The 26,100-nt window shown below is 33.9% G+C and overlaps 1 protein-coding gene across 1 annotated transcript in view; it reads right to left on the bottom strand.

Annotated features, from left to right (window-relative positions):
* Positions 1 to 203: 203 nt before the first annotated feature.
* Positions 204 to 26,100, bottom strand: part of LOC117096172 (highly divergent homeobox-like) — a 58,084-nt gene continuing 32,187 nt past the window's right edge. Inside the window, exons 4-7 of the mRNA XM_033233199.1 lie at positions 18,668 to 18,747; positions 16,201 to 16,284; positions 8,511 to 8,633; positions 204 to 4,329 (exon numbers count right to left, since the gene is read on the bottom strand). Coding sequence (XP_033089090.1) covers positions 4,204 to 4,329; positions 8,511 to 8,633; positions 16,201 to 16,284; positions 18,668 to 18,747 — 413 coding nt within the window. The 3' untranslated portion in view covers positions 204 to 4,203. The remainder of the gene's footprint in view (positions 4,330 to 8,510; positions 8,634 to 16,200; positions 16,285 to 18,667; positions 18,748 to 26,100) is intronic.

Raw genomic sequence — 26,100 nt, 5'->3', positions numbered from 1 at the left:
ATGTCAGCTTGGAAATCAACTCAGTTTTCACATGAGCACTCCATTTTCTCCCTTCTTTGACCCCCAACACCTTATTATTCTCTTTATTTTTCACTTTATCAGAACCGTATTTCAGGGAGAAAATAATCCACTTTTAAAGGTGAAAGTGCTTACAACACAAAGGCTTATAAAAATAAATATTAAAATAAAGAAATAGATGTCTGTTAGTTGGAAATCATTTATTGCCTCTATAAAAGTTTAAATAAAAACTCTACAAAAATTCACATTACAGTCTGATGTGGTTTTAAGGTGACAGTATATTCAGAGGTAGTACTAGTAAAATGGGATGCAGGATTGCTAAAATTAATTACTTAACAAGTTAATGCAAAATAAAATTTCAATGTGGAGCAATATACACTCAGTATATATTTTAATGAAACAATTTTAATTATATTTGCATGAAAATATCACTTTACTCTTTTTTCCCCCTAGCAAATCTGCTCTTAATCAAAGTTTGTTTTCAGCAATGGCGTGTAGACTGCAGGTTCACAAGTTAGTAGCCTCTTCGATTATAGCATCACAGAGCATAGCTTGGTGAAGAGCATGATGCAGTGCTGTCTGCCAAGGAAAATACCAACTTCAAAGAGAAATCTACCCATTTACCTAACATTTAGATACAGTGGTACGGATAATTCCCTTAAAAAGCTAACCTATCACATGTTTGCATGTTTAAGATCTGAATGAAAATCTAATATATTAAAAAAGCAGACAAAATTTCTGGAATAACACAACTGTAATATGGAAGAAGGGCAGGAGTTAAAATTTCAGAATGTCTTTTAAAAATGATCACAAACTATTTGTCCGAGATGAGGAAACTATCCCTTGGAAATGGGCTGAATCCGATTCCCACCACCCCCACCAAAAAGGCAACAAAGTTAATTTTAGAGCCAAGAATTATTTTAAATTCACCACTTAGGTTTTCTTCTACAAACTTACAGACTGCTGAATATGAAAGTGCCTCACAATAGATGTTGCTGTCTTTGGAGAAATGGCTTCTTTGACATCTTTTGAGGTCTTGGTCGAATAAAGAGTACAGAGTATAATTGGGTCTCAGCCTTTTCTTCTCCAACAATAACAAACATTTCTATCACATGCTTGTAATGACAATACAACAATCCTGCTGTTGATAACTGACCTTACAACAAAATATCCCCAGTTTCCATGAAGAGGCCAATTTTCTTTTAAGGTTTTCTTTGCATGTGCTAATTTTCCTATTCTCCAGAGCAATTGCAATTCGCATTTTCTTGTGAATAAGTTTAGCTTGGCTGAAAAGAAGAAAATACTTTCCTTTTTGTTCGTATGTACACATTTTGGAAGGTAAGTGCTCTTACATACACATTTCTGGCTTAAAAACCGCTTAGCTATTCTAAGCTTAAAGCAGACAAAGAAATGTAGTTGAAAGAAAAGAGAAGTTTTTGTTGTTGTTGTTGTTTAGTTTAGTTTTGTTTTTTTTTTTCCACATTGGCTTCTGTCTCCCTGAGAGAGCCTTCAGATAGTAAGGTCTGTTTTAATACTCTCAAAGCCCTAAAGAAAGAACACTAGTTAGTTAATTTTATCCCCAACCATGAAGATGTTCACAAGAGTAATTATAAGCTGATAATTTTTCCTGCTCTAACATATCTCAAAACCAACTCCTATCTACATATGTAAAAAATATACTTTCTTCATAACAACTTTTCAAAGCTTGACGTTGACATCTTTTTCAAAATCTACCATGCATAATTTCAATCTGGCAATTATGGTTCTTTTTCTATAGATACAGGTATTTCCTTTGGTTCTTGCTACAGAACAGCCACATTTCATTTTAGAAGTGTTTTAATTCCAGTGATGGTGAAGGAAAACATTCTGGTGCTGAAACACAAATTTCAAGTCAAAAGGAGTTTTAAATGTTTTGTTACGATTTATATAGTTTCTGTTTTGATGAAACTTTAAACAGAGACAAAAAGATCATCTATGCTTTCTCTAAAATTGTAGACTAGAAATCCTTCTAAGAATCACACTTAGCAGAACCTTAAATCTATTAAAAATTCTATTTAAATAAGGTTTATTAATACCATAGAAGATGTTAACAAGAAATAATTATTTGTGAAGTTTACAGTTTGCTGAGAAAACCAGTGTCCAGCACAGTGTCTTCTCTATAGCAGGAGCTCAACAAGTATTTTCGATTTAGTGACTAATGGCTGATGTGTGACAAATACAATCTATAGTGTTAAAAGTTATAGGAGAGAGTATACCTATACTTAATTTGCAATGAGAACCAAATAAGAAGGGGCTTAAATTGAAGCAGAAGTAATTATATTTGAAAGATAAACTCAATAACTATGAAGCAGACCCTAGGAGAGACTTGAAACCTGGAATTTGTTCATGCTACTTAAGAAGTGGTTTCTAAATTTGCTGTATATGGGGGTGACTCTTCGTCTCATGGAGGAATTGGTGTGACTGGTACATTTAATCATAATATCTGAGGTTCTGTTACTCTGTGCTGCTTTCTCTGAATGGAATTTGGCTTGTCAGCAAGAAATACTAACCACTGTTTGCAAAACTCCATATGGCTCAAGGAAGCATATCTGAACACTGAAATATTCTTATTAACAAAGGAACCGTATCAGTAGTATGGAAGCAATATAAACAAATAAGTGACAAAATGAGACTATCAGTGGGACCTTACCTATTTGTGTGTGTGGGAGGATGGGACACTTCAGGGTTAAAGACATTTATGACTGCCTTTCTGTGTTCATAAGTTGGTATTAGTAAATTTCAAGATCAAATTTGGCTCTAATTACAAATTTTAAAAATATCCGAATACCTACTATGTACCCACAAAAATTAAAAACAAATTGGGAACAGAAACTTGATGACCGAAACAGCCATCTAGCTACTTCATTAATCTTTTAGGTACAGATAATAATTTAACCATGCAACACAATTGCACACCGCCAAGTCACAAATATATGACACTGTGAGCTTAGGGAGAAACTGACATTTTTTTTCTTCTATGGGTCTTGGTAATACCATCTGGTACTCCGGAAAGGAAGAACTGCAAAGAACAGTCTACAGTGTGTTGCCATCTGGTACCTACTAATAGAACAACTGGGTAGCTTGCCCATTTTAGGTGTGTACTCATAGAATAGTATTCAGGGAATTCAGAAGACTGTGATTTACAACCAAAGTAGTATAACTCTTTTTGAATACTATCCTTGGCTGATGGCTCTGTACAGGCCTCATATGGAAATGAGGTAAATTCTGTGGCAAAGCTGAATGACTAAATTTTTAAAAAATCTCAGCAGCTTACCTTGACTTCCTGTTTCATAACATGTAAGAACTAAAAAAGAATTATAAAGATGGGATACATTTAAAATATTTGTGTAACACTTCATCTAACTCAGTTATACAAATTACTACTAGAATGTCAATTGTATCACTATTTGTCATTTGTAGTAATGAACAATCCCCATCAAGACTAATTTTGACAACATTTTGTTTCTGTACACTTCGTAATTTATTTGACTTTATGTTGGTTAAATTACCTTTCCATTGTGTTTCCCCAACCCCACACAAATATTTGGGTTAGATAATAGAAGAACACCAGCAATTTACAATTACATACCTGTAATCATTTCAATTTTCAATCATTAGCTTAAGTCGAATTCTCATAGGGGTTAAAAAATAAACCAGAGAACTCATTAAATAATGAGTCAAATAATTTTTTAAAGTTTTGTTTTAAATGTTTAGTCCACTTTCCTGAGAAAAAGTGTGTGTGTATGATAGGAAAAGCAGAGAAGAAGAAAGAAGATGTAATGGCTACAAAAACAAGACTAATCAAGCTGTAGCAACTTGATAAGCAATGCTGAAATGTCTTTAGTTATTTTGTCTCTGGTTAGAAATTAGACATAACAAATTTCAGGGTCAAACTGCTGAAACTTAAATATAATTTTTTACAGAGTTCCATGAGTTAAAAAAATACTCTCTCAACAATGCTTTTAAATTTCACCTACATTTTTTGCACTGTAGCCATTATATCTTGTACATTCTTCACAGAATATATCCATTTCAACAATGTGTTTTCCCAACTAAAGAATACCAGGGCAACAGAATGCAGTTATCTTGAAATGCACACCTGTTACAAAGCCAAAAGGCTGTATCATACATTCCCTCCAACTGAAATCACAAACTTTCTGAGACATTTTTCTCTGATAAAGAAGATACACTGAATGAGGTATCATCAGGCTCCAGCGAGGCATGATTGAAATCCATTTCTTCTAACTCAGGAGGTAAATCTGACAGCAGTGCCTGAATAAAAAAAATTGATATTTTTCGATTAGTATGTGGATAGATTGTTTTTCAATTTTATGTTAATAGTTGTAGTCCTCTAATGGTGAATTATCTTTTTGGATTTAAAGAATAATTTATAATTTGGGATCTTAGACAATACCTTACCGAAAAGAAAAACTCTTCATACATTATTAAGAAAGTAACAAAATTCTAGATGTTGAAAGTATGAATTGTGTAGAGTGGAACCTGTACAAAGGGGATATTAAGAGGGAAATGAGCAACTCTTCTGAACCAAGTGCTTTGAAGTGTTTGAGGTTAGTGATTTTCATACTGGTTTTGAGTGTGCATTGATCACTGTTTAAGGGATTCAAAATTGCCTTCTCTGTTAAAATATTCATGCCAGTTATGCTGTCCTTTGTAGGAGACTGCATTTAACAAAACACGATTTTGTTCTTTAGTGGGAGAAAGAACTTAGCAGTTCGGAAAAACGTTCAGCTATTTTACTTTAGATTAACTTTTAACAACTTGAAAAGACCAAGTAATTTTATTTTTTCTTTCCTAAGGCTATGTTCATACCTACAGATGGTCAGGCACCCACCAGAGCACAGCCGAATCAGTGGATCTGTCTGTAGAAATGATGTACCTGGAGGGCTACTCATTTCTCTGTTTGAGTAATAAGGATAATCCAATAACGATAAACTAAGCTTTGTCATGGTCTAATTGTTTTATCTGAAGTTGGAGAACATGCATCCATAGTAAAGAAATAAATGATTGATCAAGTTTTATGCGGCTGACAATGCTGATGTTCACTTGACCATGAGGAATTTTGAACTTAATGACTGATTTGCTGCTTCCAATACTAAGAATAATGTAGCATATCTGGCAATTTTTAGACAGTATTACTTGTAATGTGGGCTTTGGGTGCAGTGGTAAATAAGGACTAAGGGAATAGGACCAGAGAAAAGCTTGTCACTACCCAGTTAAGGAACAGAAAGGGCATGTTGGAGAATATATGAAATCCACTGTTGAAATAAGACAGTATACACTCATTCTCTTTATTAAAAGAAGTGGCAGCTGCAAATCCTATACTCCTTGCCTTGTAGCACAGAGGCAAGATAAAAACATTCTCATTTTTATCAGGCTATGTAAGGGAAGACTAACCCCTATCTGGCAGACAAGCTGTTATTATTTATTTTATAAAATTGAATTTCTCATAAATTTATTGCTGGAACTGCGTATATACACAGTAAACTAACTTAAAGGTAATGCATGCTTTCTAAGTTGCTAGATTGCAGTAATACGACACAGAGTCATTTTCTCCTGGAAAAGTGTTTTACCACTAAATCAGTCCCAGCGCAATGGGGCCTTTTCTGACATTGGCTGATCATTCTATGTGAAAGAATCACGGATTTAGCTCACTTTGCAATTTTGGAGATGCCATATTAAAGAGGAGAAAGTATTCAAATTAACATTCACTAAACATGTGCTTAGTGTCAGAAAGTCAAGATAATGAGATTTAATGATATTCTAATTTTTAGTGGGGAGATTACAAATCAGAGAAGCATTGTTATTTATTTCTTTGTTACTGCATTATAAGTACTGAGTAAAATGAGTGCAGTAAAAAAAATACAAAAATTTTAATATCTGAGGCAGCATGGGGCACTACTAATACATATGGTCCACTTTAGAATTCTTCTTTCAGTATCTTACTAGATTTGCAACTGAAAAAATCTTTGGATTATAACAGTTGTTGGAACTGCCTTTTTCACAGATACTAAGGTGAATACAATTAACTTTCTTTATTACGAATGTTTCATAAATGACAGCTATCCTCAGGTTCTGACCTACTGTCATTTTTCCCAAGAGATTAAAGCATTTTCCATATGATCAGTTTCCATAACACTTATTCTAGACTCTATGGTATGAATATCAATTTCTATAGTATTAATCATTCTTATCCCATTCGCAAAGTGGAGAAATTGAAGTTCAAGAAAGGCTATTGATCTGGCTAGGAACATACAGTGAATTATCAGCAGAAGCAAGACCATAGCAAATGACTAAATATAATGCTGAAAATATTACTTTGATTTTAAAGTGGCTAATTGATTTAAACAACAACAACAACAAAATCTTTGGGTAATCTAGTGTTTCAGTCAAAGACTATCACATTTTGTAAACCCTGGACTACTTCAATGGTCCAAAATATTCTATGGACCACACATCTTACTCAACTTACACAAATCAAGATTAATGGAAGAACACTGAAAATTTGTTTTAAAATTAAAAACCAGTGACACATGGTTGTCTTTTATAAGGTAGAATAAAATTAATTCCAGAAATAAACCCAAAAATATTTCATGATGTAAAGATCAGTAGTTTAAGTGATTACCTAGATAACTTTTTTGGACTACTATTCATGTCTTCTATATTTTGTGACCATATTCTGAGATTCGTTATACTCATTCTTAATTATACAAATTAGTAGTTTCTATTTGGTGCTGATTATACCGGCTATGAAGTTCACTACAATTTTTGAATCATGTTCTCTTTCAGCCAACTTTTGTCCATATACTAATTTATTAGTTTTAATCAGAGGGAAAGTAGAAAGGAAGAGAAAAATAAAAATGCACATTAGTTACACTTCTTATTTGTTATTGGTATTGGGAAAAGAACCAAACCAAGAATGAGGTTAGAATTAGGAAACAAAATGGAGTCTGTGTACTATTCCTAGATGTCAAGAGACACAGAAACTTGCTAGTTACTTGGCCATAACTCTGAATTCACAACCATGCTATGACTTACGAAACAAGGGCCACACTTCAAGTTATTCCTCTGCTTGTACCTAATTTTGTTTATTCACAGTTATTTAAAATTTACAGTACTCTTGGGACCATGTTCAAAACTATCTCCTCTATTCATTTAAAATCTGCATTTTTAGGTTTCTAAAAAATAAACACATTTTCAGTATGTCACAGAATATACATAACTCACATAATAAACCAATATGCTTAAATTAAGCTGGCAAAGATAAATGAAAGCTACTGTCTTGGAATGTCTGTGTGTGTGTGTGTGTGTGTGTGTGTGTGTGATGGGGTGCACAGGGAGTAAAATTCATAAAACTTGACACATAATATACTTGCTGGTTTGAGCCTCATGAGTAAATTCATTAGTTTCAGTTTTGTGGTTTAGCACTTCAGTAAAATATATAAAGGCTATTTCATTGAAAAAAAAAGGAGGCTTATAGGATGCTATGGCTTTAATCTTTTTCCTTAGGGATATCTGGGGTGGGCTATATACATGCTGTCTTTCTTTGATATAAGAGATGAATATTTGTACTCCTGACATTCCTTGATGAATAAAAACCTCTGAGACTGTTTCCTAAGATAAGGGTTACCTGTGTCTCACACCACTCCTATAGAACTGTGACAAGGAATCAGCATAATGACATGTAGTTCAAATGAAAATTTGGTATAATTTAATATTAAATGGAACATTTATTATAATTCTATAGTTTTTAGCAGGCCTAACAAATTATTATATAGATTACACATGAATATTTGAGACACAAAATGTAATTTGGGAGGAACTGGTAAACAAAAACCCACATCAACATGCAAAAGACAGTAAATTTCATCTTTGGAGTCAAAAATTCAAATGCTCAAATACTTAAATTGGGAAAAGTAAGTGATGCACTGTGGAAACAAAGAATTTCACAAAGTAATTTCATATTTTCTTAGTGATGAGCAACACATTACAGAACAGAAGATGTCCAAACATCTGTGAACTGTAGTGAAGGTTAACAAGAAATTAAGATCCAGAAGAGAGGCAAAGAAATGCTTTAACTCTTTCATTCACAAAAGTTCCCAAAATATGTGCCTCTCAGTTAGGGTAGCCCAGTCTCTATCAACATTTTCAGAAATTTATTTGAAATTAATTTTAAAATTATTTTTCCCACCTAAAGACTAACCTGAAATTAAAAGCATGTTAATCAATTATTTTGATTTTCCACCGAAGCAGCATTCAAAACCTGAGCAGCTATTCTCAAGAAAACTGTTTTGCAAAGGTCATGAAATAACAAATATTTCCTCCATGCCAAACAGAAATGAAGTATAAAAATGAAAATATATGAGGAACCCAAGTGTGACATACCATTTTTCGACTTGATACATTGCAGCTTAGTACTCTCTCCTGGGACCTACCTGCTGTTGTTCCTTATCATCAGCTTTCATAGCTAATATCAAGCTTCTGACAAAAGTCTGAAGTTTAAAGTATTTTTGCTTTTGAATCTCTAGCTCATTTTCAATGAATTTGACTTCTTCATTCTGAAAGAGAAAATATCAAATGATACAATTACCTTATGTAAACCTAGGAGTGTACATGTTTGATACACAATAAAATTCTTAAAAACCATCAAATAAGAAGGATAATAAAGAAAACAAAATGTTAACATAAAGGAATACAAAGCATGGAAGAAAATGATCCTTCATAGGCTGCCTTTTAAGCAAATCACTATAGAAAACAATTTTTAAGATAAAAAACCAATCCAATCAGTTCCAGTAAGAGAAAAACCAAAAAACAGCTCCCTTCTTGGAAAGACCCCTCCTCTATCAAGCCTGATTGGCATTTAGATTAAGATTAAGAATAAAAGCTGGGCGTGTGGCTCACACCTGTAATCCCAGCACTTTGGGAGGCAGAGGCGGGCGGATCACCTGAGGTCAGGAGTTTGAGACCAGCCTGGCCAACATGGTGAAACCCCGTCTCTACTAAAAACACAAAAATTAGTCGTGCATGGCGGCATGTGCCTGTAGTCCAAGCTACCCAGGAGGCTAAGGCAGAAGAATCACTTGAACCCGGGAGGCGGACAGAGGCTGCAGTGAGTGGAGATCGCGCTGCTGCATTCCAGCCTGGGCAACAAGAGTGAGACTCCGTCTCAAAAAAAAAAAAAAAAAAAAAAAAAAAAAAAAAAAATTGAGAATAGACGGAGTCCAATTAACCCAAAGAGCAATAGCAGACACAGTAATGTTGAATTTGCCATTCAGAAAGCCAACTACTCAGAACGTAAATGGTTAATTTGCACAAAGAAGAGCCTGAAATTACTAAGACTGTCTTAAGTTGTTTGCTGAGCCTCCACGGATTAAGTAGGAGTCTGTTATTCCAAAAAATCTGAAAATGTACCACTGTGTACCATTAGTGTAAAAATCAGTTACTCTTTACTATTTTTGCTGGTTGCATAGGTAAAACAACTGGACTAATATTTGGGAGTATTCTAGTGCCAGGTCTACTGATAACTGTAAACTTGGGTGGGTGACTCTTTACTCATCAGTAAAATGGTTATTATACTGGTAATCCCTGACAGTTCTAGCTTTGAGGGCTCTAACACTCAAATAAGATAATGGCCATGAAAGTGCTCTGAATGTTCAGATTTACTATAAAAGCCACAGTAATCAAGAAAGGATGGTATTGCATAAGGGTAGACATATCAACCGATAGAAAAAAATAGAGATGAGAAATAAATCCCCACAAAAATGGCCGATTGATTTTCAACAAAGGTGCTGAGGTCACCCAATAGATAAAGTATTGTTTTTCAACAAACAGTGGTTAAACAAATGTAAATCCACATGTAAAAAAAAAAAAAAAAAATCAACCTTACCTCACATCATAGGCAAAATGTAACAGACATGGATCATAGACCTAAAACTAAAATGCATAATAAAACTGAAACTTTCGGAGGAAAACAGAGGAGAAAATCTTTGTTACCTTGCGTTAGGCAAAAAGTTCCTTAAATAGAACACAAAAACTATGGAACTTAAAAAAAAGAAAACTTTTATTTTAATTTATTTAGTTAAATCAATTTTATTTATTTATTTTTTTTATTTAGAGACAGGGACTTGCTCTGTTGCCCATACTGGAGTGCAGTGGTACAATCATAACTCACTGCCACCTTGAACTACTGTGCTCAAGAGATCCTCTCACCTCATTAGCTAGACTACAGGTATGCACCACCATCCCTGGTTAATTGTTTTTTTAACTTTTTTGTAGAAATGGGTCTCCCTATTTTGCCCAGGCCAGTCTTGAACTCCTGGTCTCAAGCAATCCTCCCACATCAGTCTCCCAAAGTGTTGGTATTACTGGGATACATTATTATGCCTAGCCTCAAGAAAGACCTATTTTATAAAATGAGGTCAGGAATTTTAAACCAACTTGGGCAACATAGGTCTCTACCAAATATATATCTATATGTATAGCCTGACATGGTATGGTGTGGTGGCATGCAGCTATAGTCCCAGCTACTCAGGAGGCTGAAGCAAGAGGACTGCTTGAGCCCAAGAGTTTGAGGTTGCGGTGAGCCATGATCACACCACTGCACTTCGTCTCGGTGAGAGTGAGACCCTATGTCAACAAACAAAACAAAACAATACAAAAAACAACTTTGCTCTTTAAAATATATTGTAAAGAAAATAAAAAATAAAGCCATATATAGAGAGAAAATATTTTCAAACCATACATCTGACAAAGGACTTGGATTCAGAATACATAAAGAACTTACAACTCAATTATGAGATGAGCAACAAAGTAAAAAGCAAAATATCTGAACACACTCTTCATCAAATAAAGTATCTGAATGACTAATAAGCACATGAAAATAGGCTTAATGTCATTTGTCCTTAAAGAAATACAGATTAAAACTACTGACATATAACAAAGAGATACTACTACTGACATATTACAATAATTAAAGAGATTGACAATACCAAGTGCTGACAAGAATGTGGAGCAATTAGAAGTCTCATACATGTTGACAAAAGGTGTCAACCTCTACAAAATGCTTGAAGAGATTGATTCTGAGCCAAATATGAGTGACCAATGGCCTGTAACACAACCCTCAGGAGATCTTGAGAAATGTGTCCAAGGTGGTTGGGCCACCACTTGATTTCATACATTTTAGAAAGACACAAGGCATAAATCTATATTTGTAAGTTGTACATTGGTTTGTTCCGGAAAGGAAGGGCAATGGAAGCAGAGGCTTCCAGGTCAAACACAGATTCAAAGATTTTCTGAATGGCAATTTCTTGAAAGAGTTATCAATAGAAAGGAATGTCTGAGTTATGATTGGGGGTTGTGAAGACCAAGGTTTTATCTTGCAGATGAAGGCTCCAGATAGCAGGCTTCAGAGAGAATAGATTGTAAGTGTTTCTTATCAGACTTAAAGAATCTGTTTTATCAGTAATTCCAAACGGGAGGAAGATATGATGAGGCATGGCCAGCTCGCCATTCCCATCATGGCCTGAACTAATTTTTCAGATTAACTTTGGAATGCCCTTGGCCAAGAGGGAGGGTTCATTCAGATGGTTGAGGGTCTTAGAATTTTATTTTTGGTTTGTTAATACATACATTTTTGGTGAAAGTGTAAAATGGTACAGCTACTGTGGAAAATATTTTGGCAATTTCTTATGAAATTCAACATAATCTTTCTTAACATAAGACTCAGCAATCCTACTTTGAGGTATTTGCCCAAGATAAATGAAAACACATGTCATAAAAAGACTTATCAATATTCATAGCAGGTTTATTTATAATAGTCCCAAACCAGAAGCAGTTCAATACTTCATTAGCAGGTGAATAAACAAATTATGGTGGTGTTTACACAACTATGTCCACCTGTCAAAACTCATCTAACTGTATACTTAAGAAGAGGAATTTTATTGTATGAAAATTATGCATCAATTAACCTGGTTAAAAATAAAGTCTATCCCAAAGGGGCGAAACAAAACCTTTTCCTTCTGTCTAACTGACACTTTGTAACCTCTGACCATCATTCCCTTATTTCCCAATTTCCCGCAAGCCCTTGGTAACCACCATTCTACTCTCTGCTTGTTTGAATTTGATTATTTTGTATTGTGCACATACATGAGAACTTGGTGGGAGTCTTTCTGTTTCTGGCTTATTTCATTTATCATAATGTTCTCCAATTCTGTCCATGTTTTTTCAAACAACAAAATATTTTTATATGCTGAATTGTATGAATGGTGAATATGGTAAATAATAATAATATATTGCACATTTCAAAATCACTATGAGAAAAGTTGAGAGGTTTTCATCAGAAAATATGGTAATTTGTGGTGATGGATATGTTATGTAGTTTGATTTAATTAATCCACATTGTACTCATAAATCATAACAGCATTTTGTACCCTATAAATATACACAAATCTTGTCAGCTTAAAATTAAAAAGTAAAAATTATTGTAAATAAATAATCAGCCAGTTACCATTTCAAAAAACATGAAAGTAGGCTGTGATTATTCTTCGCATCTGGCAAACTGGTCTCAAAATCATAGCAGGACTTTTAACAGCATTTGTTCACAAAACCAAATTAAAGTATATTACAATTAATTGGTTCTATGGGTATTTTTGTTGTTTCAATTGAGAGGATGCTGTAGTAATTATCATATTCAATCTATTAAGATGTTTACTATACCATTTATTTTATCAGCTTAGTTAAAAGCTTTTTTTACCTGATAAAACTGCTTCTTCTCAGACCATTTAATATCAATTGAATCATCTGCACAAGTTAAATTCCTTATCCAGAGCACTCTATAAAAATCTAAATTATAAGTAAGCATTATAATATAATTCAACATACTCCTGTCATGATATATTTTACTAATTTTAAGCCTTTGCTTTGTTAGTATTCATTGTCGGAGCAGTAGTATTAGTAAAGTGCTGACTAGGAAGTCTTTTCTAATACAAGACATATACGTTATCATTATAGTAGTATGTGGTGTGAATGCACAGTCCTTCTTAGCTGCATTCACAGTGTATTGGGAAACATTAATTCACATTTACAAAAGTCATGAAGCATCTTTTGATATGCAGACTTCTAATTCTCCATGCAAATATTTCTCCTCCTCAGTATTTATGCAATGTTTGAAAAATATAAGCAGCTTTAAGATAATTTAATATTGCAGACATTTTCTTCACAGAGCTGCTTTGCAAACCTATTAAATACTTCCTAGATAATAGGCAGTAATGTATGTATACTTTCCAGATTTTCTAAGTAAATCAATGCTTGTGAGAGGAACTAGTATCATAACATCAGTTACTGAATTTCAGAAAACAAGATCTATCTTATTTTTATTGTTGTTAAAGTCCTACCTACATTTTGAGTAAGCTTTGTTAATTCTTTGTCAAGATGATAGTAAGGAGAACTCCAGGTTCCACGTTGACCAGAGCTTTGATCTCTGAGCAAGCTATTAATGGCTGCCAAGTCTGAGGTGCTATTTTATGATGCAGTTACTCCTGCCTCAGGTACTGAGCCCATCAACGTATCTCATAAACATTTTGTGTTAGTTAGAATTCCGAAGAACATGGATTTCTAGTGATGTATCTCAATCAAAAACTCCACTATTGATGGTTGCATAGTAATAAGTGTCAAATGCACCATTGGAAACATTCTTTCAGTTTGCTACATGAAATCCCAAGAATGACAGACTGAATAATTCAGTGTAGGGGAAAAAATACAATGATCCAGCTCCTGATTTTATGTAAATGAGTACTTGCATAATAGTTTTAAAATGATTTCCAAAGATAAACTAAGTCATTTGTTCACTCACTCAGCAACTACTATAACTATAGTTATAGTTGAACAGTTATGAGACAGACTCTCAACCAGGTAACACATAGGTGAATAAAGTAAGTCTCTTCTCACAAGAAGTTTATGATGAATATATCATCATGTGCTGTATAACAACGTTTCAGTCAACAATGTGCCACATATAATGACAGTCATCCCATAAAATTATAATTGAGCTGAAAAATTTCTATCACTTAGTGACATTGTAGCCATCATAACGCCATAGTACAATGATTAACTTCTCTATGGTAAGATACACAATACTTACCTTTGTGTTCCAATTGCCTACAGTATTCAATGCAGTGACGTGCTGTATAGGTTTGTAGCCTAGAAGCAATAGGCTATATCATACACGCTAGGTATGTAGTAGGCTATATACATCTAGGTTTGTGTAAGTACACTCTATGATGTTTTGCACAATAACAAAATTGCCTAACAATGGGTTTCTCAGAATTTATCCCCATCATAAGCGATGCATAATGGTACTTAAGATATCAACAATGTGGTTTTCATCCCCAAACAAGAAACACTAGTATGTGTATACCAAGGGGTACAACATTTTCTCTGAAGACAGATTAAATTACTAAACTGGTAGGGCTTTTTAAAATCAACATCTTGACATCAGTAACAAGAACTGCTGTATGAGGTTTTGCTTACCTTTCCTTTAGAAGTAACAAAGTTCATGTGAGGTGAGTTGAAAAATTTTAAAATCATGATTACAAAAAGATATATTTTCTATATAGGTGCTGAATTTTGAAGATTAAAGAAAATAACTTTATGGAACTGCCAAGACAGAGGCAGTTATATAAAACATACAAGAAAATCCCTAATGGGGCAGTAAATGACCCCTTGTTTCCACAGAATTTATTACAATGGAAAACACTGGATTGATACAATGCTCTTTAGAGTTCAATGAAAATATTAACAAACATTTCTGGACTAGACACTCTACCCTGCCCTACTCTGGTTTTTAGCACCAAACCTTTTCAAGTAGACTGCCACCCAAGAGGCGAGAGGTCTTGGAAAGAATCCTCTGAGTCCTGGGCCCAACCCTCTTTGACATATTTGAGAGTGCTAAGAGGAGTACACTTAACAGCTGTGCAATCCAGTCCTTTCGTCTGTAGTTTCCACAACCTGTGCCAAGTTGTGGCATGCGGAGACATTGTAATCCTGAACTGGGCATTTAGAAATATTATATGGCCATATAGGACAGATTATCATAATCTCTTGTATTTCAGAACCAACAAATTTATAATTTTGTTAGTTGGAAATACAGTCGAAACATAGGATTTTATCAGTTCTTTGGCCATTTAGGAAATACATTTCAAAAGATATTTCCCTTCTGTGTTTACAATATTCAATATTTTAAAGCTTGACATGTTATGAATATTTGGAAAACAGAATCTGTTGGATGGCATACGTTTCAATTATAGTAAAACTGAAAAGATTTTTGAGGAAATGACAGCTGTTGTACTTTCTGATTAAATACTATTTTCTGTTAACATTTTAACATTACTAATCTCTGCTTTGAACACTGATGACATTTCATGACAAGAACTTTTGTGTATGAAAAAGGCTGTGTGGCCAAAATTTCAGAAGGCCCCAAAGTTACCTAGTAAGATAGAATAATCATTATCAAAGGGACAACTTTTATAAATCTATGCAGAAAACATATTAACATACAGACTAACAGATTATGTTCAGATTTAATTAAAAAAATGTATAGCACCCTGTCAAAGGCAGCTTTTCAATTTACTAACAAGTGACATTAAGAAAAGGTCATCTGTATTCATATTCATTCTGTATTTGCTTTGGAAATTGTTTGTAAACTTCTCCTAGAACAGGTATATTATTATATTTTTAAAAATTATCTACAGAAGAAGTAAAAATTTAGGATAAAATTACCAAAGTCCACTGGAAAAAAAATCCCTTTTACCATCGTTTAAAAATGAACTTTGGCTTTCGAAAAGCTTTGTTATACATTTCATGTTGACCACCACTAAGTACTGCCTCCATCCTGCCATATACCATCCATACTTACTCCGCTCAGCAAACTCTTTGCCTAAGATCATAACCCCTAAACCAGACAGCAATAATTAAAATAATCAGCACTCTGACTGATATTCAAGTTGCCAGAAAGAATTAATGCAGAGCCTCAGAATGCTTAATTTATTAAATAGGAGTAACATAGGTATTGTAAAATTCTGCCTCATTTAATATCTTCTCTTAATAAATTCATAATTTTAATTTACTTACCTTATAATCCAAGAGAGAGTTTACTTGTTCTACTTCAGAATTACTTATCATGTCACTTTCTTCATCATCAATAATTTCTATTTTCTGCAACAGAAGTAGAGAAGTTACAAATATATATCACATCATTCTTACTACACTCAGCAATGTGTAGAAAATATGCATTCAATGTTCAGGTTGTCTAGTCTAGATTATCTGGAATGAACCCTGATAACTGACTGGCTCCTCAGTGTTACACATAGTGTGTGTCTGAGCCACCTCCCTCTACCTTTAACTGATGACTGGTAAATAAAAACATAAATACTATTTAAAATAGAAAATGTCTTTTTACAATATCCCTAACAAAACAGGCGAACTGCTTAAACAGCACCCTCCAGTGACAGGAAATTCACTTCCTGTAATGGTGGTCTATTTTAATGGGGGTAAACACACAATTGATGAAATAGGTTTCTTTTGTAAGTTTCCACATGCCTCTTTGTGACTTCTAATGTAAAATGTCAGCATATGACATATTCCAAAATCAAATACCATTTTTAAAAATTCCAATATTTACTTCACACTGCACAACTTTAGCTCGACAACTAATTAAAAGCAGGCATCTATGATATAATGATAAAAATATCATGATGATTTGTTTCCTTCATTGAAGAGTGACATCCAGGATGAGGAGGTGGAGAGAGAGGAAAAGGGAGAAAGAGAACGGAGAGAGACAGATTAAATTATCTTTAGCTTTTTTTAAAAAAAGGCATAGCATAGCTTGTACAATATCTTGCCCACAGTAGGTACTAATACTAATTAAATATCTGTCGAAAGAATGAACAAAACTGTTCAGCGTTGATGAAAAAAAAAAATGACCAATGAGCTCCAACCATGAGGGGGCAAGTTCTCTAATCACATGATTTTTTTTTTTAAAAAAAAAAAAAGGAAAAAGGTATAAATAAAATCAGCTCTATTTTTTTCTTTCGCATGTAAAAAACACAGTTAAGAAAAAATGCCTTTAAATATTTAAACCCTGCCAACCCAAAGAAAAATTTTAAAAAAGGAAAAACTAAGCTATATTCAGTCACTAGACGGTCTTTTAAGAACAAGCACATAAATAGCAACATGTTGTAGGCAGAATTTGAAATCAGGCTTCCTACCCTGTCTGTGTGTGTGTGTGTGTGTGTGTGTGTATACACACACACATACATATATGCACACACATACAAATATATTTATATATGGTGATTAAAAGTCACCAATTAACTTGGAATGATTATATTTAATATATTGCATATGAGGATACGATACTATTACAGGGTTTGTGACCTGCAGGCTTTTGAGTCAGGAAAACAGCTGCAGTGAAATTACTTTCTACTGCTGCCTGCAGATGAATCCAGTATTTTGTTTTCTATTCTAATCTCTATAAAATTGGGGCTTCATCATGTCAGCTCTTCCAAGACCTCATATTTGATATTTTTTGATATGTTTTAGATTCTCTATATATTGGATTGGCTCTGGGAAAAAGGAGCTAGGCAATTCATGGAGGGATGCACCACGCACAACCTGCTTCTATTTGCTATTCAAACATTTAATACTACCTTTCCTCCTAGATTGTGATTTTTAAGATGACTAACCAGAGTACAATTTAACTATTAATAGGAGGAAAAAGAGTTCCAAACACACCACAGATAGGTATGTTCTGAACAGAGAACTCAGAGTCAGAAAATTTTGCATACATGTGCCACAACTAAAAAAGGTTTCCTTCAGGATCTCATGCCAAACTCTGTTTTAATTCTGCTATCTGTCAAATAGGTAGAAATCTGCTCTTTGCTAACCGTGTTGAAGAAAAATAGCTTGTTGGCTGGGCGCGGTGGCTCACGCCTGTAATCCCAGCACTTTGGGAGGCCGAGGCGGGCAGATCATGACGTCAGGAGATCGAGACCATCTTGGCTAAAACGGTCAAACCCCGTCTCTACTAAAAATACAAAAAAAAAAAAAAAAAAAAAAAAAAAAAAAAACTAGCCCGCGTGGTGGTGGGCGCCTGTAGTCCCAGCTACTCGGGAGGCTGAGGCAGAGAATGGCGTGAGCCCGGGAGGCAGAGGTTGCAGTGAGCCGAGATCGCGCCACTGCACTCCAGCCTGGGCGACAGACCGAGACTCTGTCTCAAAAAAAAAAAAAAAAAAAAAAAAAAAACCAAAAAGAAAAATAAGAAAAATAACTTGTTATATATAAAATATCATATATGTACCAAGTATTGGGTTTTTATATTTGCAAATCTCCTCAATCAAAAAATTAGTGATACAAATGACAACATTTTAAATTTTATTTACTAAGCCCTCAAAGATATGTAATTTCACTGGAAATAGTTTTGTTTTGGTTTGTGAAGTGGAGCAAGACTTTATTCTGAAAATGAGAATATTTTCACCAACTGGATACTTGGGCTTGTAATCAACCATATAATGAGAAAAGAATTTCAAACTGTACATACCACATTATCTGTGGATACTGCATGGTGGTCCTCTTCCTTATGAGCCGTTGCCTCATTTGGAACAACTTCACTGGGCTCTTCTATAGAAAAAAAAAAAAAGTCATAATTTCGTTTTTCATTTCGCAAAACTTTCTTGAGAATACTATTTTCAAGATCATTTAAATAATTTCTCTATTATAAAAAGACACAAATGGCAAATTCATTTCACACATGTTTGATGAACAATTCTACTTCAAAAGATGTATTCTAAAGAAATAAGTAGAGATGGGGGAAAATACAAGGATGGTCACCACTGTCCTATTTGTAATTGAAAAAATGGACAAAAACTGTATCCTTAACAATAGAGGAATAGAGAAATTTAGAATCTATCTCTATAATAAATATTATGAAGCCACTAAAATTGAAGTAGAAGAACGGTAGTGATAAGGAAAATATTCATGGTTTACTGGCAAGTGAAAAAATGAAGGTAACAAAACCTATTTTGTGGATACATATAATATTAATTTTATTTTAAAATATATAAACTTTACTATATAATTTACATAAATTTATTATACAAATATGTAAATTTTCATGGAGAAGCACTAGGACTGTTTCCACCAAGACATTGCCATTACTATTTCTAGATGGAATTATGGGTAATTTTTAATTTTTCTGTTTTCTTTTTGTTTATATGTGTTTAAATATTTTTCTACAATGAACATTTGTTTCTCATTCAAATAAGGAAAAAGTGATAACATAATTTTCAAATCTATGATATAAAACCATAAATCCAGAGCATTTCCAGTTTTGTGAATGTATGTGTGTACAAACACACTTCTGTATATATGCTAAGAGAAAAGAGTGGCAAAAATATCCCCTCATCCTTATTTTCAGAAGGGTTATCATTGAGGAATAGGGTTGTTTCTATTTTTTATTGTATTTCCCAGTACTTTCTAAAATGAACATGTATCCCTTTTCTGATCAAAATTCAATATTCTAAAAATGAGAAAATAAGTAAAATAAATAAATTAATTCAGAGAAATCAGACTACTAAAAAACTCTCCAGGCTGAGCTAAGGGAACTGATTGGTTCAAGGCACAGGGTGTCTGCATGTATAATCCTTTCTGTTTCAGATTACCCTCCACCAGCCCCTTAAAAAAACAAGGTAGCAATGTTCTTCTCTATCTTTTTTCTTTTGGCACAGACATGTCGTGGAGATTATTTGAATAAATACTAGTAGAATTTCTTGATTTCACGGTAACTGACATTTTACTTCACCTTAGGAAGCAGAACAAAAATATTTATCAGCCCTCACAAATTTTTCTAAGTCTATTCCTTTTCATGGAAAGAAATATAAGGGTGGCTTGTATGAGCACAGGGGAATTATTAAGAGGAAAATGTGTTTGATCCAGGAACTCACATATGACTATATAGAGAATTCAAGTTTAAGATATTCAGAAAACTCTTACCAGAATTTTGATGCAAAGTCCACTATAAACACGATTTAAATGTTTTTGTCTCCTCTGCTATATTTTTTAAAAATTAAATTTTTGGGGGTATATTTGAGATATACAACATGATGTTATAAGATACACACATACACACATACATATAAATTGTTTCTGTAATGAAACAAGTTAACATATCCATTATCTCACATAGTTACCCATCCCCACCCACGAGCAGCTATAATATATTCCTTTAGCAAAAATTCTGAATAGGGTACATTTATTAATAGTAATCCTCATATTGCATATTCGATCTTTTGACTTACTCATACTACATATTTGCTACTTTTTATCACTTGACCTGCATTTCCCTATTTCCTCTCCCTCCTCTTCTGATCCTGGTAACCTCTTTTTTTTTTCTCTCTATCTGTATATATTTGACTGTTTTTCCCCCCTACCATTTGCCACAACATGGATAGACCCTGATATGGCTTAGGTCTGTCTCACATCAAATTGCAATCCCCAATATTGCAGTTGGAGCCTGGTGGGAGGTGATTGGATCGTGGGGGTAGATTTCCCCTTTGGTGCTGTTCTTGTAAGAGTGAGTGAGTTCTCAAGAGATCTGGTGTTGAAAGTGGGTAACACCTCACCCCTCTTCCTCCTGTAAGACCTGCCTGCTTCCCTTTCACCTTCTGCCATGACTGTAAATTCCTGAGGCCTCCCTGAGAAGAAGCCAGCAACATGCTTCCTTTACAGTCTGCGGAACTGTGAGCCAATTAAACCTCTTTTCTCTATAAATTACCCAGTCTCAGGTATTTCCTTATAGCAGTGCTAGAACAAACTAATACAGACCTGCAGGTCATTATGCTAAGTGAAATAACTGAACACAGAAAGAAAATATTGCATGATCTCACTTATATGTGAAATCTTAAAAACATGTCAATTTATTTTTTTAAAAGAATGGTTCATAGACAGAGGAGCCTTTACCTACTCATTATTTAGACATTTCAAATCACAGACATTTCAATTCCTATGTAATCAGCAACAAAATGTAATGAAGGAAGGGAAAAAATGTCATCAGACAGTATTAGCACTAGTGGCCTCAGAAGAGAGTTTATATTGCTCATCAACAACGTAACATTCTTTACAGGTTTGCCTTATATTCCTATTCTCCTTTTCTCATAACTTTGTACACAGTTCTGCTTTACTGGCAACATATTTTGTATATGGTTTGGTTATTTGGAAGATTTAAATTAAAACTATATTGAGGATTTCTAAAATAAAAGGATGTGAAGTGATACAGTTGAATAAAGAATGTTTTCTTTCACTTACAGAAGCTTCAATATTTGTGAATGTTTGAAATCTAAACACTATCTATGTGACTGGTAATTCCCCAAGAAAAGCAACTCAGCTGCTAATTGGATAATAAAGTGGAATTATTACCCAGTTAAAGCTCTAGAGGGCGCTCTATGTGGTGGCTCTATATACTCACACTAAGTAACTGAATGTAGAATTATCTTTCATGTGCATACTCATATAATAGATACAGCCGAAAAAAAAAGAGGCTTTGATGTAAAATTCAATGACATAGATGAATTGTTCTCATCTTTAAAACTTTTGCTTCTCGGGATAGTAAAAATCTTTAAAATTGTTCAGACATAAATTTATTTTTCACATTCTATTAACTGTAGATACAGAAATTAAGGAGCTCAGCCATCTAGCTATTACTTTTGCTAGAGTTTGCAGTTGTGGGAGGGGTGAGCTCAGGCAGGGTTTTTTTGTTTTTTTGTTTTGTTTTTTATCTTTCCTAACAACACTTCTTTTCTCTTCACCACTACACAGGGAAAGGGAAGGTGGGAGGTGGAAGGCAGAAGTTAGAGGTAAGTCAGAAGCTCTAATACGTATTAGGGAAGTATCTACCTTCTCAGAAACAAACGAATGGAACTGAAACTGCTAAAAGACCAGCAGCACTTTTTTTGACTCTTACTAAAGTTGCCTTTTACTGCAATAAAAAAAAATCTTAATTTTTGCTTATACAGATTTTTCTAGAATATTTTAATGTGATTTTCAATTGATTTTTAATACATAATATGTAACCCTAATTTAAAGAAATCTTTCCCTTCTTAGATATGCAGAAGACTCTAATGCTACTGAATCAATAGCCCTATTATAAGCAGTCTGAATTTCAGTTGTTAGGTTTTTGAAATACTATGGGCACTTAATTTTATAATAATCTAAAAATTATTTTTTCTTTATATTTCTTAGATGTGACTAATGGAAATTTCAAAGTAGAAATATATTTAAATACATTTTCATAAACTGGAAGGAAAATGGTTAGCATATTTTAAAGGCGTGATATTAGTTTAGGCCAGATGATATGATTCACTTAATCAAATGAATCGGATTAGTATTCCCCACTAGCAAAATGAGGAAAAGAATAGGACATAACTAGTAGGAAACTGTACCAAAAAGGGCTCTTTTCAGTATCTGAAAAAGACTTTTTGCTTTTCTCTTGCAATTTCTGTGAGAATGAAAAGGTTACCATGCAGCTGTGAAAAATAAGCCACCGACAAAAATTCTAGGCAGTCACACTTCTGATCAAGTGTTTTTTGATTCATGTATTAAATTCTCTTTCTTCTTTTTATCGTTGTGTCGTGATTACTATGCCAGCTATTTAAAGAACACACCATGACAAAGAATGTCAATGTAGGAGCAGTGGTCCATTCAGAGTGGACCATTAAGTGGTCTTTAAAATTAACTTTCACTTTTTTCTTCAACTACTTATTTTTTAAAATTATCTTTTAGGTGGAGAAGTGGGAGTTGGGAAATGAAACTTCACTTAGGGTCTTCTGTACTTTCTCTGAATATTTTCTCTCAGCTTACCCACTCAACCACAGAAACACACAAATCCCTACTTCCCCACTCTCCTTCAACTAGCCACCACTCAGCAGGCTCTAAAGCACCAGTCATGAGTCATTGGGAATATCCAAGTATCTCCAGGCACATGCAATTTAGTAAACACTAACAAATGACAGAAATGATTTAAAGGACCAATTATATTAGAAATAAAGGGCTTGGAAATGGTGCAATGTTTCTTTTTTTCTCGATAATTTTAAAATCTGCCTCACTATTTTCCTGTACACTCAATTTTCTTTTATCATCTTCAATATGAAGAACAAATGTTAGGAGAGAGAGAGAAAGACAGAGAAGAGAGAGAGAGAGTGAGAAAGAGAGGAGTGAGAGAGAGAGAAACTTGAATATTCACATTGATAACCTTTCAAATACCTGATCTTAAAATACATGGCCCTCTTAATACTAGTAGATTTGCTTTCCCTTTCATTACTCAACCTACTGCAATCTGTTTGCCTCTCCTCTTCCCATGCAGTTAATTGCTTTTTAAAAAGAATTTCTAAAACACCAAATTCAATGGCTTTCTCATCCCTTTTTCTACCTAACTTCTATGAGACCATGAGACTACTGAAATAATGACACCTCTTCCTTCTGAAATCTCTTTATTTATTATTTTTCTTAATTTTAGAGACAGAAGTCACTACGTTGCCCAGGCTGGAGTATAGTGGCTATTCACAGGTGCAATCAGAACACACTGAAGCTTCAAACTCCCAACCTCAAGGGATCTTTTTCGCCTCAGCTTTCCAAGTAGCTGAGACTACAGGCATGCCACTGCACCCAACTCTTGCCTTGGTTTTAGGAAAAGCATACCGTCCTGCCTCTTCTGTTTCTGAATGTTCTTTCAGTGGCTCCCTTTTCTCCTCCAACTCCCAAATCTGGATATTTATCAATACACGTCTTTGTTCATTGTCCTTTCTTGTTTTTCATTTCTCACTTAACTAAATCTTCAATTTTCATGGTTAGATATTTTTTGCCTCAATGTGGTGACTTCCATATTTCTTCTTATGTCTTAAGCCCTCATCTGAGTTTCACACTCATATTATCCAAAGGCCTGCTTGGACAGCTCTACATGGATGTCCGAACACTATATAAAATTCAATACATGCAAAGCTGAATTCATCTTCTTACAGTATTCTATAAGTTTAATACAATCCCAAGAAAAATCTCGAATAAATTTTGGGGAAGGAGATTTGGAAAAGGCATGCTTAAACAGTTCAAATTGTATGACTAAACAATTCAATAATCAATCTACTACAAAGCAAAGAAGAATGAGTGCCCTACCGGATATTAAGACATTTTATAAAGCCACAGTTGTAAACCATCAGATCAGTGTAACAATAAGAAGCCTCAAATTTGACCCACATGTGTATATGTGTACGCCTGCATGTGTGTGTATATGTGTGTGTAAGAGAGTGTGTGTGTGTGTGTGTATTTAATAAAAAGCTACATTCCAACTCACTGGTAAAAGATGAGTTATTCAACAGATGGTGTAGGGACTATTAGTTAACCATTTGGAAAAATAAAATTGGATGTATTCACACATCTTAAAGCAAAATTAATTCTAGGTGAAATAAATATCAAGTTGTACAAATTAAACTATAAGGATACTAGAGGCAAATGTAGGGGTATATTTACATGATTGTAGTACAAGGAAAGACTGTAATTATGACACAAAGTCAGAAACCATAAAGGAAAGTATTGGTAGATTTGAAAACTTAAAAATTGCAAAAGACAATCTGACATCAGAAAACATCATAAGCAAAATTAAAAGGCAAAAAATAAACTGGAAAATATTTTGTAAGTATTCTAAACAGAGCTCAATGAAACCAAAAGCAAAATGAGAAACGTCGTGATCCTTTTTGTTTCTCAATCACAGATACAAAATCCTATATATTGTATGATTCAATTTATAGAAAATGCCCAGAAAAGACAAATTTATATCATCATAAAACAGATCAGTGACTTCCTGAAGTTTAGAGTGGGGAGAGGGAGTGACTGCAAATGGGCTAAAGGGAATTATTGGAGTGATGAAAGTGATATAAATTCAGATTTCAGTGATGATGATGGTTGTGGAATTGCATAAAATTTACTAAAAATCATTGAATTCTTTATTTAAAATGAATGATTATATTTTGAGACAAAGTGTCACTCTGTCATCCAGGTTGGAGTACAGTGGCACAATCAGTTGAGCTCCCTGCAGCCTCAAACTCCAGGGCTCAAATGATCCTCTCAACTTAGACTCCTTAGTAGCTGGGACTGTAGCTAATTAAAACAATAACTACGACAACAAAAACAAACAAACGAACAAACCAAAAACCACTTTTTGTAGAGATGAGGTCTCATAATGTTGCCCTGGCTGATTTCGAACTCCTGAGTTCAAGCAATCATTCCATAACAGTCTCCCAAAGTTCTGGGATTAGAGGCATTAGTCACCTCACATGGCCTTACAATGGATGAATTTTATGATGTGTAAATTAAATCTCAATAAAAGTGTTAATAAAAGTATGTCAGAAAAGAATCATATCTATGCTTGAGGACAAATGAAACATACTTCTCATGGACAGATAGTGTCATTACATGATATTATTTGAATTCTCTTTTAGAGAAACATTGAGAGGTATCATAAAGATAATCCAGACTATCTTTAGCAGATGAGGAAACTAAACCCCAATTAAATACTTTGCATGAAAGTCTCATGAAAAGTCACATGAAAAGCTAGGAGTTGCATCCAGATTTCCTGACTACTAGCCTGGTATTTGTTACATTATGCCATACTCTTTCATTATAGTGTGTTTATAATGCTCTGACCTAAACTGACTAGAATTCCAATAAAATAAAAATCATTTACTTAATTATAATGTATGAATTGCAATAATCAACATTTATAAATGTAAGAGATTATTATTGTTGTAGATGAATGTTCCTTGTGATGACGATGTGGGAGATTGTTTAGGTGGAGGTATTAAAAATAAATCTATTCTTTTCAAATACTTGGCCAAATGTTTTGAAGACTCTAGACTTGAAGTGCAGTAAGCTGAAAAGCAAGTAAAAAATGCATCAAATTTACAAAGGCTATTATTAGAAGATTCAGCA

The sequence above is a fragment of the Trachypithecus francoisi genome, unplaced genomic scaffold (assembly GCF_009764315.1).
Source record: "Trachypithecus francoisi isolate TF-2019V2 unplaced genomic scaffold, Tfra_2.0 Contig01451, whole genome shotgun sequence".
Classification (NCBI taxonomy): Eukaryota; Metazoa; Chordata; class Mammalia; order Primates; family Cercopithecidae; genus Trachypithecus; species Trachypithecus francoisi.
The sequence above is the reverse complement of the archived record's forward strand: the minus strand, read 5'-3'. Positions and strand labels throughout refer to the sequence as shown.